The following is a 14599-nucleotide window of genomic DNA, read 5'->3' as shown; positions in this document are numbered from 1 at the left end:
TACTCCTTCTCTCTCTTAGATGATTACAACATCCCCTAATAAAGGGCTCAAATTCTTATTCACTTGTTCAGAGTGATTAAATAGGATGTTAAAAGTGTTCTTTTTTTCCCGAAGAAAACCTAGTGTCCTAGGTTTTTCAAGGTGGCTTTTCTATATTAACTTGGATTTATTTCACCAAGTTTAAACAATGAGATCAATTCATTTAATTATTTTATTTCTTTATATGATTTTTACTAACATCACCATTATTTAATGACAGTTATTCATTTAATTTAGGAAGTTCATTTAAAAATACTGAGAAACTTGTGCCATAATTTTTAAAAACTTATAAGAATGGTTTCTGGAAGCAGTAATTTATACATGATCTAGAAATTAGAAGATTTTAAAGAGGTAAAAAAGATGAGATTTCAAATTTTAGAATAGCATGACTTTTTATTACTTTACTTTAAATTTTATAAATATGTATTTTGAAGAATTTAAATAATATTTTCCTCTCTCTAGATTTTTGCTTCAGTGTCTTGAAGACCTTGATGCCAATCTGCGAAAATTAAACTCTCGTCTGTTTGTGATTCGTGGACAACCAGCAGATGTGTTTCCCCGGCTTTTCAAGGTAATTGAAAAAAATCTTTGCATAAAAGAAAAATCTCTTGTCAGAGAAGACACATTTGTGGGGGGGATAATTTAAATTTTAGTATGGGAAATGTAAAAATTTTAAATAAAATATATGTGGATTTTTTCTTAATGAAAATGTTACACAGACAGTGTGAAATCAGACTGTGAAAAAAATGATTTACATTGAAGTTAAATCTTTCTTCTATTTTAAACTGCTAGTTCCCCTCTCAGAAGCAACAGCTACTACCGCTTTCTTATATATGCATTAGAAATAGTCCTTGCATAAATAAGAATGCATATGTGTATGTGTATTTATATACATATATTTGTGTGGTTTATGTGTATTTAAAACCTCTGTTAAAACCTTTTAAAAACCTCTTGTTTTTAAAACCAAGATAAGAACATGCCATGTTATACCATTCTATGCCATGCTTTATTCACGTGCTTTATTCATGTGCTTTTAAACCTCTGTTTAAAAACCTTAAAACCTCTGTTAAAAGTTTTTAAAAACCTCTGTTTTTAAAACCAAGATGAGAACATGCTATGTAATACCATTTTATGCTGTGCTTTATTTGCATAATCATGTATTTTGGATATTGTTCCATATTACTTTCTCAGTCTTTTAAATGGCTTCATAGTATTCGATTGTGTAGATATGCTATAGTTTCCTTTTTAAAAAATTATTATTGACTTATAATTTATATTTCAGGTATACAATGTAGTGGTTCAATATTTTATTGATTACATACCATGCAAAGTTATTACCACTTAGCATAATGTCCTCAAATTCATACATTTGCGATGCTGTTGCTAATGACAAGATTTCATTCTTTCTTTTTATGGCTGAGTAATATTTCTGTGTGTGTATATGTAAATCGTTATTCATCTGTTGGCAGGCACTTAGGTTGCTTCCATATATTGGCTATTGTAAATAATGCTGACGTGAACATTGAGGTACATACATCTTTTTAAATTAGTGTTTTTGTTTTCTTCAGATAAATAATGGGAGTAGAGTTGCTGGATCATATTACCATATGATCTGTGTTCTATTTTTTATTTTTTGAGGGTATCATTTCTTTCACTAGCTTTCTAATGAACACTTAGTTGTTTTTCCACAGGCCTTTTGCTAGTTCAAGTTATGCTGTCAGTGAATGTCCTTGTTCAAATATACATGTCTTTACTCACATTTGCTAGTACATTTGTGGGATAACTCTTGTAAGACTTTCTGAGTCAAAGGACTATATCAATTGACATGCTACAAAACTGTAATTTTTTTAAACTTGGTAGAATCTTAAAGATCTCCTAATCTTATTTTCCCCTGTTGTCCACATGAAAAATTTAGTCCTAAAGAGATTAAATGAGCTGACCAAGGTCATAAAGTAGCTCATGGAAGTGCTCAGGCTGAGTTTCTTGGCTTAGTTCATCCCTTCCTATTTACTGCAGTTAGAATTCCTAATGTATATCTGTTTTTTTCTTACAACAGTTTGATTCATCAAATTTTTATAATAGCATTGTTTCTATTTCGAATGCAGAAGAGAACAGTTCCTTTTCCTGAGTGAAAATATCCCCAATTCTGGGAATTCAATTAACACTACCTTGCCTTTTTTCATCAGCATGAAAGAAATTTTTAACGTTTAGGATATGACTAATGCAACAGTTGTGGCTAGTCAAAATTTATTTTACTGAAGTTTTCTTACTACTATAGCTTCTTAGGGTCAGAATTTAACCTAGTTACATGCAAGAGCTCTGAGCAGAAAGTATATCAGGAACAATGGTAATAGTTAATCAGCAACTCATATGTATAAAGTATATGTGAATATCTGCTTCAACTTTATATAAATCCATGTATTATAAGTAAATTGAATCTTGAGGATTTTTAAGTACCTTTAAAATAACAAAACATTTATTTACCTCCTTTGACAAAAATGGTTTAAGTAAGCAAGACTGATGCTGGGAGGGATTGGGGGCAGGAGGAGAAGGGGACGACCAAGGATGAGATGGCTGGATGGCATCATGGACTCGATGGATGTGAGTCTGAGTGAACTCCGGGAGATGGTGATGGACAGGGAGGCCTGGCGTGCTGCGATTCATGGGGTCGCAAAGAGTCGGACACGACTGAGTGACTGAACTGAACTGAAGCAAGTCTTTTGTGTTCTTTATTTTGAGCTTTCTTCTGCCTGAAATAGCATATTATTGGATCAGACTATCTTCTGAATTTAGATGCTATGCTTCTTGTCTTGTCACTTTGACAGAGAGGCAGTGGTTTCTACAAAGGCCATAAAATATAGATACATGAATATATATTACTGTGCCTAGAGTGCTTATTATTTGATTCTGATATAGTCCATATAAAATATATTTTATGAAAACTTTCAGATTTATTTAATATGTCAGAACCATAGAGAGAGTTAATTCTTCTTTTTATTGTATTGTTTTTATTTTTACTGTTTTTGTTTCGAGGTACTGTATGCATGTATTTCAGAAATGAGCCCAAGAGTGTGTACAATAAAAAGGGGTCTCCTCATCTCTGACCCTTACACCCCCAGTTTTTCTGAGGAGGAAGATTCTTTTGTCAGTAACTAGCTGACTCATTTACATTATTGTCTCTGGTTTTATTATTCTAGTGCAGCAAATCAGTTCAGTTCAGTCGCTCAGTCGTATCCTACTCTTTGCGACCCCATGAATTGAAGCACGCCAGGCCTCCCTGTCCATCACCAACTCCCAGACTTCACTCAGACTCACTTCCATCGAGTCAGTGATGCCATCCAGCCATCTCATCCTCTGTTGTCCCCTTCTCCTCCTGCCCCCAATCCCTCCCAGCATCAGAGTCTTTTCCAGTGAGTCAACTCTTCACATGAAGTGGCCAAAGTATTGGAGTTTCAGCTTTAGCATCAGTCCTTCCAATCAACACCCAGGACTGATCTCCTTTAGGATGGACTGGTTGGATCTCCTTGCAGTCCAAGGGACTCTCAAGAGTCTTCTCCAACACCACAGTTCAAAAGCATCAATTCTTTAGCACTCAGCTTTGTTCACAGTCCAACTCTCACATCATACATGACCACTGGAAAGACCATAGCCTTGACTAGATGGACCTTTGTTGGCAAAGTAATATCTCTGCTTTTCAATATGCTATCTAGGTTGGTCATAAGTTTCCTTCCAAGGAGTAAGTGTCTTTTAATTTCATGGCTGCAGTCACCATCTGCAGTTGATTTTGGAGCCGCCCAAAATAAAGTCAGCCACTGTTTCCACTGTTTTCCCATCTATTTCCCATGAAGTGATGGGACCAGATGCCATGATCTTCGTTTTTTGAATGTTGAGCTTTAAGCCAACTTTTTCACTCTTCTCTTTCTCAAGAGGCTCTTTAGTTGCTCTTCACTTTCTGCCATAAGGGTGACTTTTGCCAACTAGCTGACTTATTTACATTATTGTCTCTGGTTTTATTATTCTAATACAGCAAATAGTGAGAACTTTTAATGGGTAAGTAATTCAGCTTCTTCCTACATTGGAGATAAAACTGATTTAGACCTGATAACAGTGCCTTTAATTTATTGGGATGGTGACAGTGATTTTAGTACTGATGTCTCCTCTAGTGTACACCCTCTCTACAGCATTCATTCGTTTTATTCTGTTTATACTGAATAGATTTAGGAATGGGGCCAGAGCATTTTTAAAACATATATTTACACACACCTGTATCTGATAAACTTGTTTTTTTTTTATGTGTTTTCTACTTAGAATTTTTCTGTTAAGTTCTACTTAATGTAAGCTGACAAGATGGCTTTTTAAAAAACTTGTATTTTTTTCATGTTCTACTTAGGAAATGATAAACTTAGCAGACACTAGCCTAGGCAAAACTTGAATGACACTATTAATCATAGGTGTCTTACATAAATTATTATTACTATGCAGCTAAATCTTGTATTGTCTACATTTGGTTCCAGACTGATAAGCTGTTCAGACAGTGCATATTCTAGGGCCTGTAGAAGCTTTTTATGAAGAGTTTAAAGTATTGGTATAAAAAATTCTCGTTATATCCAAGAAACAAGAGACATGTGTCTAAGTCTTTATAGATGGACACAGTGAGGCATAATAAAATATTTTGTTCAAAATCACAGAATAAATAAAAGAAGAACATATAAAGCCACTAATGTTGTTGTTCAGTCACTAAGTCATGTCTGACTGTTTGCAACCCCGTGGACTGGGTTAGGGTTAGGGTAGCACACCAGGCTTTCCTGTCCTTCACTGTCTCCTGGAGTTTGCTCAGATTCATGCCCATTGAGTCAGTGATGCTATCTAACCATCTCATCCTCTGCCACTAACATTTCACATGCCTAAATTTATATTATGCTTTTTGAGTCATTTTGGATTCTTTGGATTCTTTGTTATTTCATGGTACATGCTCATTTGAATAAGATAATTCATTTGTCAGATATTGCTTGAGTGCCTGCTGTGTATACACGGCAGTGTTCAAGGTGCTGGGGACATAATGGTGAACCAAAGAGAAAATTCCTACCTTCACAGATCTTACACTCTTTTGGGAAAGAGATCAGTAATAAAATAAATATGCAATGTCAGGTGATGTAGATGCTAAAATAAAATGTGGGAAAGAAAGTCCCAAGGTGAGGGAAGGATAGTTAATTTATATGGAGTCATAGAAGGCCTCACTGATGTGGTGACATGTGAGCAAATGTATGAAGAGACTGAGCCATGCAGATATCTGGGCTGTGATATATTGAATCCACAAAATTTTGCAACTTGTTCATCAAAGGGTAGATTTTTTTTTCCCTACTCCCTTAAATCTGGGTTGGCCTTATATGTTGTTTTGACTAAGTGCCAAAGGAGATGGCAAGTTCCAAATCCTAGGCCTCAAGCGGCCTTGCAGCTTCTACCTTTTCCCACTGGAATGCTCCTTGTACTGGGTAAGGACTGGGCTAGAATGTCAAATTGTGGGAGACCACCTGTAGAGAGGGGCTTCCCAGGTGACTCAGTGGTAAAGAATCTGCCTGCCAATGCAGGAGATGCAAGAGATGCAAGAGATGCAGGTTCAGTCCGTGGGTCAGGAAGATATCCTGGAGTCGGAAATTAACAACCTCCTCCAGTATTCTTGCCTTGGAAGTCCCATGGAGCGAGGAACCTAATGGGCTACAGTTCATCGGGTTGCAAAGAGTCAGGCACGACTGAGCAACTGAGCATGTGCACACATACGAAGAGAACGGGCCAACCAGCAGCCAGCACCGAGGCCTGAAGTGTATGAGAGAGGTCATTTAGATCATCTGGTACCAGCCAAGCTGCCCACTGGTTGCAGGCACATGAGTGAGCCCAGGTGAGACCAACAGAAGAACCATCTAGTTAACTGAGAGGCTTGGAGAATTAATCAGTTGTTTTAAGCTACTGAGTAACTGCAACATGGGGAAAGAGTGTCGCAGGCAGAGGGAGCTGCAGTTACAGAGGCCCTGATGTAGATGTGGGCCATGACTTGTTTAGAACAGCAAGGAGGCCAGTGTGCTCTAGCCAGAGCACAGTGAGCAAAAATAAGAGATAGGGTCAGAGAGATTGCAGGAGCCAGATCATAGGATTTTACCATGTTTTATGGCTTTTACTCTGAGTGAAATGGAATGCCACAGGAGATCACTGAGTAGAGGAGTGACATGATTTCACTTACATTTTTAAAGAATCACTCTGGCTGTAGAGAATAGAAGTTGAATGGAAATGCTGTAAAGACTTAAGCAGAAGGGTCAATTAGGAGGCCAAGGCAATTATATAGAAACACGATGATGGTGACTAGGACTAGAATAGCAGTAGGAGTGTTGAGAAATGGTAGGATTTTAAATATATTTTTAAAATAGAGGCTACAGAGTTTGTTTATATGTGGTATTAGAAAGTCAAGGATAGCTTCTAGGTTTTTAGCCTGGGCAAGTGACCCAGTGGTTTGTCATTCAGCAAGATGAGGAAGACTCTAGGAGGAACAACTTGGGAAAAAATGAGGAGTTCATTATTTTTAACATTTTAAGTTTGAGATGCCTTTTAGACATATGAATGTGTTTGTTGAGTATCATTGAACTCCAGAGCTCAGGGGAGAAGTCTACAGTAAATTTAGGAACCTTAAATATAAATTCTGTTTAAAACTCTGAAACTAGATTTATTTAATAAAAGAAGGGGTAATGGATGGATGGGCAGAAATTTTTGGACCTTTACCTTCATTATATTTTGGTTATTTTGTGAATTAACATTTTTTAATGTAATTATACTACTTTAAATGCTTTCTCCAAGGAAGTTTGTGATTTATAACTTTGTTTTGCTATAAAATTTTATGTTTCTTATTTTCACAATATTACTTGTGAAATAATATTTTACAATATTACTGTTTAAGAACTTTACATCATTTAATGGTTCATATTATGCCTTCTGAATGGTTAAACAAATAATTGTGATATATAAAAACAGATAGGAATCTTAGTGCTTAAAATTGTGAAGTGAATACTTATTTCACATGAAAATATGTTAATACTACAACAATCTTATTATATTTACTGTTGAAATGCAAAGGTTAACCATATGTTGCTTGAAATAAAACCTATGCTGGGACTTCCCTGGTGGTCCAGTGGCCAAGACTCCACACTCACAATGCAGGGGGCCCGGGTTCAATACCTGGTAAGGGAACTAGATCCCACATGCTGCATCCAAAGATCCTGCTTGCTGCAACTAGGACACAGTGCAGACAAATAAATAAATAAATATTAAAAAATAAATAATAAACCCTGTGCTGAAGAGTAGATAGAGACTTCCACTTCTGGTTAAGATGTACAGAGTTGCAGTAGACCATTCACTCCTGTCTTAATAATGTGAAGAAAGTGAATATGCCATAGTATCATAGATTTGTTTGTTTGTTTGTTTTTAATCTATTAGAGAGTTAATGACACAAATAAACCTAATAAATTAAGTTCCATTAGGGGATGAGCCTTTCATGGGAAAAAAGATACCCAAGGCTACACCCCTGGAATCACATCAGGAAGAGAAGGGAATTTACCATAGTTAAGAGTAAAGAGAAACTTGTTGAAATTTTACCAAAGTCTTTGTGGTAATATGTGTGCTGACATGGCAGATTAGAATTCCAAGAAGCCCTAGTCACAGAGCAAGTTTGTACCCACTGTCCAGTACTTTTCTTCAGCGTATTCATGGAGCTCCAGTGGCAGCATGCCAAAGGCTGGGGTGAAGCAGAAGTGTTGAGAGGGATCCCTCTTAAGTGCACTAGGAATTCACTTAGTGCAAAGGAGCTGTACCCTGAAGCTGGCAACAGGACATCAGTGTAGAAAGATGCCTCCAAAGGTGCAGAATATTAGGGGACAGGGTTGGAAAACAAAGAGAAGTCCTCAGAAAGCAAAGCTGCTGGGTAGACAGCAAAGCAAAGAGAAATGTCATATAATTTTTAAAGCTAGTGCCCAAGCTATAAAGCAGAGAGAGACAGCTGGACTCTTGTTACTACTCAGAACTTAAGCCCTGTTGAAGAAAAATCTGAATCCTGCCTTCAAAATATTTGAAGCCAGTGGTGAATGAAATTTAAGGAAAGCAGCAACAAAGCCCAGACCCAGCTCAATTGCAGACTCCATCAATTTGACTTCTATCAGTCAGAGGAAAGACTATGTACTTTTCTAGAGATAAATATTGTTTATTCTGTCTCTAATCTTTATACCATTGCCTGTTATATGATCACAAATTGTGAGACGCATGAAGAAGCAATTATATGTAACTTGCTATCAAGCAAAGAGAAACAGAAACAGTCCCACAGTTGATGAGGATTTTGGGATTAGGATAAAAAAGGACTTTACAATTGTTATTCTGTAGATAATGGAGATCTGACAAAGGTCTATAAGTTCAGTCACTCAGTCGTGTCCAGCTCTTTGCGACCCCATGAATCGCAGCACGCCAGGCCTCCCTGTCCATCACCATCTCCCGGAGTTCACTCAGACTCACATCCATCGAGTCAGTGATGCCATCCAGCCATCTCATCCTTGGCCGTCCCCTTCTCCTCCTGCCCCCAATCCCTCCCAGCATCAGAGTCTTTTCCAATGAGTCAGCTCTTCGCATGAGGTATCCAGAGTACTGGAGCTTCAGCTTCAGCATCATTCCTTCCAAAGAAATCCCAGGGTTGATCTCCTTGCAGTCCAAGGGACTCTCAAGAGTCTTCTCCAACACCACAGTTCAAAAGCATCAATTCTTCGGCACTCAGCCTTCATCACAGTCCAACTCTCACATCCATACATGACTGCAGGAAAAACCATAGCCTTGACTAGACGGACCTTAGTCAGCAAAGTAATGTCTCTGCTTTTGAATATACTATCTAGGTTGGTCATAACTTTTCTTCCAAGGAGTAAGTGTCTTTAAATTTCATGGCTGCAGTCACCATGGGTTTTCCAGTAGTCATGTACAGGTGTGAGAGTTGGACCATAAAGAAGGCTGAGCGCCGAAGAATTGATGCTATTGAACTGTGGTGTTGGAGAAGATTTTTGAGAATCCCTTGGACTGCAAGGAGATCAAACCAGTCAATCCTAAAGGAAATCAACTCTAAATATTCATTAGAAGGACTGATGCTGAAGTTCCAATACTTTGGCCACCTGATATGAGGAACCGACTCATTAGAAAAGACACTAGTGCTAGAAAAGATTGAAGGCAGGAGGAGAAGGGGATGATAGAGGATGAGCTGCGTGGATGGCATCACTGACTCAATGGACATGAGTTTAAGCAAACTCTGGGACATGGTGAAGGACGGCGAAGTGGTGTGTTGCAGTTCATGGGTCGCAAAGAATTAGACATGTCTGAACTACTAAACAACAACAAGGATAGTAGTAGAGAATCTAGTCAAGAGGTGAAAAATGATGTGACGAGGTGGTAATTTAATACAGAAATGGAAAATATTAAAAAGGACCAAATAAAATCTTAGAACTGAAACATACTATCAAAATGAAGAATTCATTAATTGGATTGATTAATTGGATATCTGGATTGAACAGAGCAGACAAAAAGATCAGTAAAGTTGAAGACAGTCAGTATCCCAACTGAAGCACAAAGAGAAGGAAGATGTTTTTAAAAGGGGAATAGGGTGTTTGAGATCTCTGGAACAGTAGTAAATGGCCTAACATATCTGTACTTATAGACCTAGAGAAAAGAGGGAAAGAGAGATTGGGACAGGAAAAAAATTTGAAGAGATAATTGAGTTTCCAAAATTGATGGAAGGTATCAACCTGCAGTGCCAAGAAGCTCAACAGACCCCAAACAACATAAATATAAAGGAAATCACATCTTGTCATGTCATATACTCGATTAACTGAAAACCAAAGATGGAAAATTTTATAAGCCGCCAGAGGATAAAAGATATATTCAGGGAACCATGATAATAGCATTCAGTGTTTTCTTACAGAATGGAATGGCAGCTTTAAAAAACTAGAAATAGCCCTGTTTACTTAGCAAAAACATTCATTTTTTTAAAAAAGAAAAGGCACAATGGAGGCATTTTTAGGCACAAAAAAGCAGAAATAATTTTTTCCATCATATCTATACTATAAAAAATACTAATATTAAAGGAAATTCTGCTAGGTGAAAGAAGATAACTCTAGGCTAAAGACAGGATCTTCAGGAAAGAAAAAGAGCACTAAATACATGGGTAAATATAAAAGACCTCTTTTTTCATTATTTTTAGTTATGTACATTCATATGTCCTGTTTTTGGAAGACCATTGACAGATTAAAACCAACTAATATTGATAAATTGTAGGGAATAATACCAGTATCTTGGGACTTGACACGCATGTGAAATAAAATCTATTGCAGGATCACATAAGGCAGGAAAAAGGTAAATGAAAGTATATGTAAATTTTTAACAGCATTCAATTGTAATATATTATTTGAAGGTAGACTATAATAACAGTATACTGTGATCTAAGTAGCACAAAAAGCTATTTCTAAAAAGTTAATAGAGGAATTTTAAATGGAATTCTAAAAATATCTCTCATTCAAATAAAGGCAGATGGGGGCACAGAGGGCTTTCCAGGTAGTGCTAGTGGTAAAGAATCCACCTGCCAATGCAGGAGACTCAGGAGACATGGGTTCAGTCCCTGGGTTTGGAAAATCCATGTGAGTAGGAAATGGTACCCCAATCCAGTATTCTTGCTGGAAAACCCCATGGACCGAGGAACCTGGAGGACTACAATCCATGGGGCTACTATGACATGACTGGGCAACTGAGCACAAGGGAGCACAGAGGAGTAAATGAAAACATGGATAAAAGGAAAGCTTACCAACATGGTAAAATTAAGCACAGCTATATCAATAATTGTATTAAATGTAAATAGTCTATATTAAACTCTTCATTTAAAGACAGTTTATCAGAGACTTTCCTGGTGGTCTTAGCCCCTTGGCAGGCTTCTTTCCTATGGGGATGGTTATTCCTGAGGCAGCACACCTCATTCACAATGAGGTGTGAATCTCAGCAGGGGAAGAAGGAAAACTTTCTTAATTCATTGCTTAATTATTTTCCCTTCATTTAGATGTGGTAGCTGCTTAGAACAGTGCTATCCAACAGACATGTGTAATTTAAAATTTCTAACATGTATATTTTAAAAAGTAAGAAAAATGTGAAGTTAATTTTTAAGATATATTTTATTTAACATAGTATAGCTAAAATACTATCTTTCCAATATAAAATCATTATAAAACCACTATACTATTTTAACCTTTTTTATATTAATATGAAGTCTTTGAAATCCAGAGTATATTTTATGCTTATAGGATGTCTCTATTCCAACTAGCCACATTTCAAGTGCTCAGAAGCTGCTTCTGTGGCTAGTGGTTATCTACTGTATTGGACAGTATAGCCTTAACTCTTCTTCTGCTCCTTACCATTGTTGACCACCTTTTACTTGCTGACAGTTGTTCAGATTAAATTTTCCCTGTTCAAATTACTAATGTGGTTTCTGTCACCTGATTAAACTCTGAGTCAGAGTTCAGTTTTCTTTTGAAAAGATTAATAAAACTGATAAACTCTTATCAGTACTGATCAGGGCCCAAAAGAGAGAAAACACAAATTACCTTTATCAAGAATAAAAAAGGGGACATCACTAAATTGTCTCTAAACTTTGAAAACATAAAAGATATTATAAATGTCATAATGTCAATATAAACTAGAGAACATAACATCAATATAAACAAAAGAACTAAAGAGCCTCTTCATGAAAGTGAAAGAGGAGAGTGAAAAAGTTGGCTTAAAACTAAACATTCAGAAAACTAGGATCATGGCATCTAGTCCCATCACTTCATGGCAAATAGATGGGGAAACAAAGGAGACAGTGACAGACTTTGTTTTTTTGGACTCCAAAATTACTGCAGATGGTGACTGCAGCCATGAAATTAAAAGATGCTTGCTCCTTGAAAGAAAAGCTATGACCAACCTAGACAGCATATTAAAAAGCAGAGACATTACTATGCCAACAAAGGTCTGTCTAGTTGAAGCTATGGACATGAGTTTGAGTAAGCTCCAGGAGTTGGTGATGGACAGGCAAGCTTGGTATGCTGCGGTGCATGGGGTCTCAAAGAGTCAGACACGACTGAGCGACTGAAGTGAACTGAGTGTCAATGTTCACAACTAAGATAAAATGAAAAATACTCTTGAAAAGTACAAGTTCTTAAAATTTCAGAAGAAAAAAAAGAAAAATTGAATAGCCCTCTCTTTACAAAACTGAATTTATAATCAAAAACATTCCAATAAGTAAAACTCCAGGTCCCAGGTGGCTTTACTTATTCTATCACATATTTAAGAAAGAAATAATGCCAGTCTTATAACACTCTTTCAGGAAACAGGATAATATTGGGAACACTGAACTTGTTTATGAGGGCAGCATAACTCTGATACCAAAATCTGATGAAGAACTTCTAAGAAAGAAAAAAAGTGTAGCCAAGCGTCCCCATAAACACAAACTCAGATATCCTTAATATATTAACAAAGAGAACTTAACAATATTTTGAAATAATACTGCATCATGATCAATGGAGTTTATTTCAGGAATACAAAGTTGGTTCAACATTATAAAATAATAATATATCCTATTAGTAAATGAAAAGGTATTATTATGTCAGTGATAAAAGCATTTGACAGTAGTCAGCACCCATTTGTAATTTTTTAGAAACCTTTATGCAAACTAGCAATAGAAAATTGCTGAATATCAACTTGGTAATATCAACAGAAACATAGCTAATGGCATACTTAATGGTGAAACATGCTTTACACCTGAAATAGAGAACAAAGCAGGGATGTTCACTTTTCACCACTAACTGAAAGTCTAGCTAGTGTAATTAAGAGTAGATAACTAACTTACCAGCTTATCCTCACCCCCGTATTCTCTGTCATAACATCCTTTTTTTCCTAATAGTATATATATTTGACTATTTATTTCCCTCTGTGTTGCCAATCTTCAGTAAGTTCCAGGATGGAGGGACCTACAATAGGAGCTAAGAATTATAATAAATACTTAGAATATGAATGAATAAATTTAATATTTGGGGAACTTTCTCTTCCCTAGCTTTTCATATTTCTTGTGGAGAGATGTCCACTAATTTATCCCCAGGGAAGAAATGAATGATCTCACTAGTGAGTTTAATAGAAGGAGTTAGGTGAGTATTGGTCAGATCATCCCCTTTCACCTCTTCAGTTGCAGAGAGTACATGTCCTGTTCCCTTCTTCCATGTGATAAATTTTATAGGGGCAGCCCACACTAAAAGAAATGTGCTGTTTAGCCTTGGGTAGCTAAATCTGTTTAATTCAGTGGTAAAAAATCTGTAAGCTTACCTGTCCTTAAACCTAATATATTTCTTCCAGTTCAGCTTTACTAGTAATGTGGTATGTATACATGCATATATGATTTACAATGTTGTATTAATTTCTGCTATACCATAAAATGATTCCGTTATATACATTATTTTTTATATATTCTTTTCCATTATGGTTTATCATAGGATATTGAATATAGTTCTCTGTGCTATACAGTACAACCTGATTGTTTATCCATTCTATATATAATAGCTTACATCTGCTAACCCCAACCTCCCACTCCCTACTTCCCTTAACTTCTTCTGCCTTGGCAACCACAAGTATGTTCTCTGTGCTCATGGGTATGTTTATGTTTTGTAGATAGATTCATTTGTATCATATTTTAGATTCCACACATAAGTGATATGTATGGTATTTGCCTTTCTCTTTCTGACTTGCTTCACTTAGTATGATAATCTCTAGTTGCATCCATATTGGGGCAAATGGCATTATTTTGTTGTTTTTATGACTGAGTTGTATTCTATTGTATATATGTACCACATCTTCTTTATCCATTCATTTATCGATGGGCGTTCAGGTTGTTTCTCTGTGTTGGCTATTGTGAATAGTGCTGCTGTGAACATGGGGTTGGGTCTGTCTTTTTTCATTAGAGTTTTGTCTAGATATATGCCCAGGAGAGGCATCACTGGATCATGTGGTAATTCTACTTTCAGTTTTCTGAGGAACCTCCATACTGTTTTCCATAGTGGCTGTCTCAAATTACATTCCCACCAACAGTGTAGGAGGATTCCCTTTTCTCCATATTCTCTCCAGTTCAGTTCAGTTGCTCAGTGGTGTCCAACTCTTTGCGACCCCATGGACTGCAGCATGCCAGGCTTCCCTGTCCTTCACCAACTCCCGGAGCTTACTCAAACTCATGTCCATCAAGTCGGTGATGCCATCCAACCATCTCATCCTCTGTTGTCCCCTTGTCCCATCTTCAGTCTTTCCCAGCATTAGCGTCTTTTCCAGTTAGTCAGTTCTTCTCATCAAGTGGTCAAAGTATTGGAGTTTCAGCCTCAGCATTAGTCCTTCCAGTGAATATTGAGGACTGATTTCCTTCAGGATGGACTGGTTGGATCTCCTTGCTGTCCAAGAGACTCTCAAGAGTCTTCTCCAACACCATAGCCCA

General features: G+C 36.8%; 1 protein-coding gene across 11 annotated transcripts in view; it reads left to right on the top strand.

Moving 5' to 3' along the window:
• The window catches only part of CRY1 (cryptochrome circadian regulator 1), a 110188-nt gene that overhangs the window by 56558 nt on the left and 39031 nt on the right, over positions 1–14599 (top strand). For all 11 annotated transcript variants that reach the window (XR_009599709.1, XR_009599713.1, XR_009599714.1 and 8 more), the window contains exon 2: positions 502–610. Coding sequence is in view for 4 of the 11 variants with exons in the window: in XM_060411603.1 (XP_060267586.1) it covers positions 502–610 (109 nt within the window). In the remaining 7 variants the exon portion in view is untranslated. The remainder of the gene's footprint in view (positions 1–501; positions 611–14599) is intronic.

Source organism: Ovis aries, chromosome 3 (assembly GCF_016772045.2).
Source record: "Ovis aries strain OAR_USU_Benz2616 breed Rambouillet chromosome 3, ARS-UI_Ramb_v3.0, whole genome shotgun sequence".
Taxonomy (NCBI): domain Eukaryota; kingdom Metazoa; phylum Chordata; class Mammalia; order Artiodactyla; family Bovidae; genus Ovis; species Ovis aries.
This window is presented reverse-complemented; position numbering and strand designations above follow the sequence as displayed.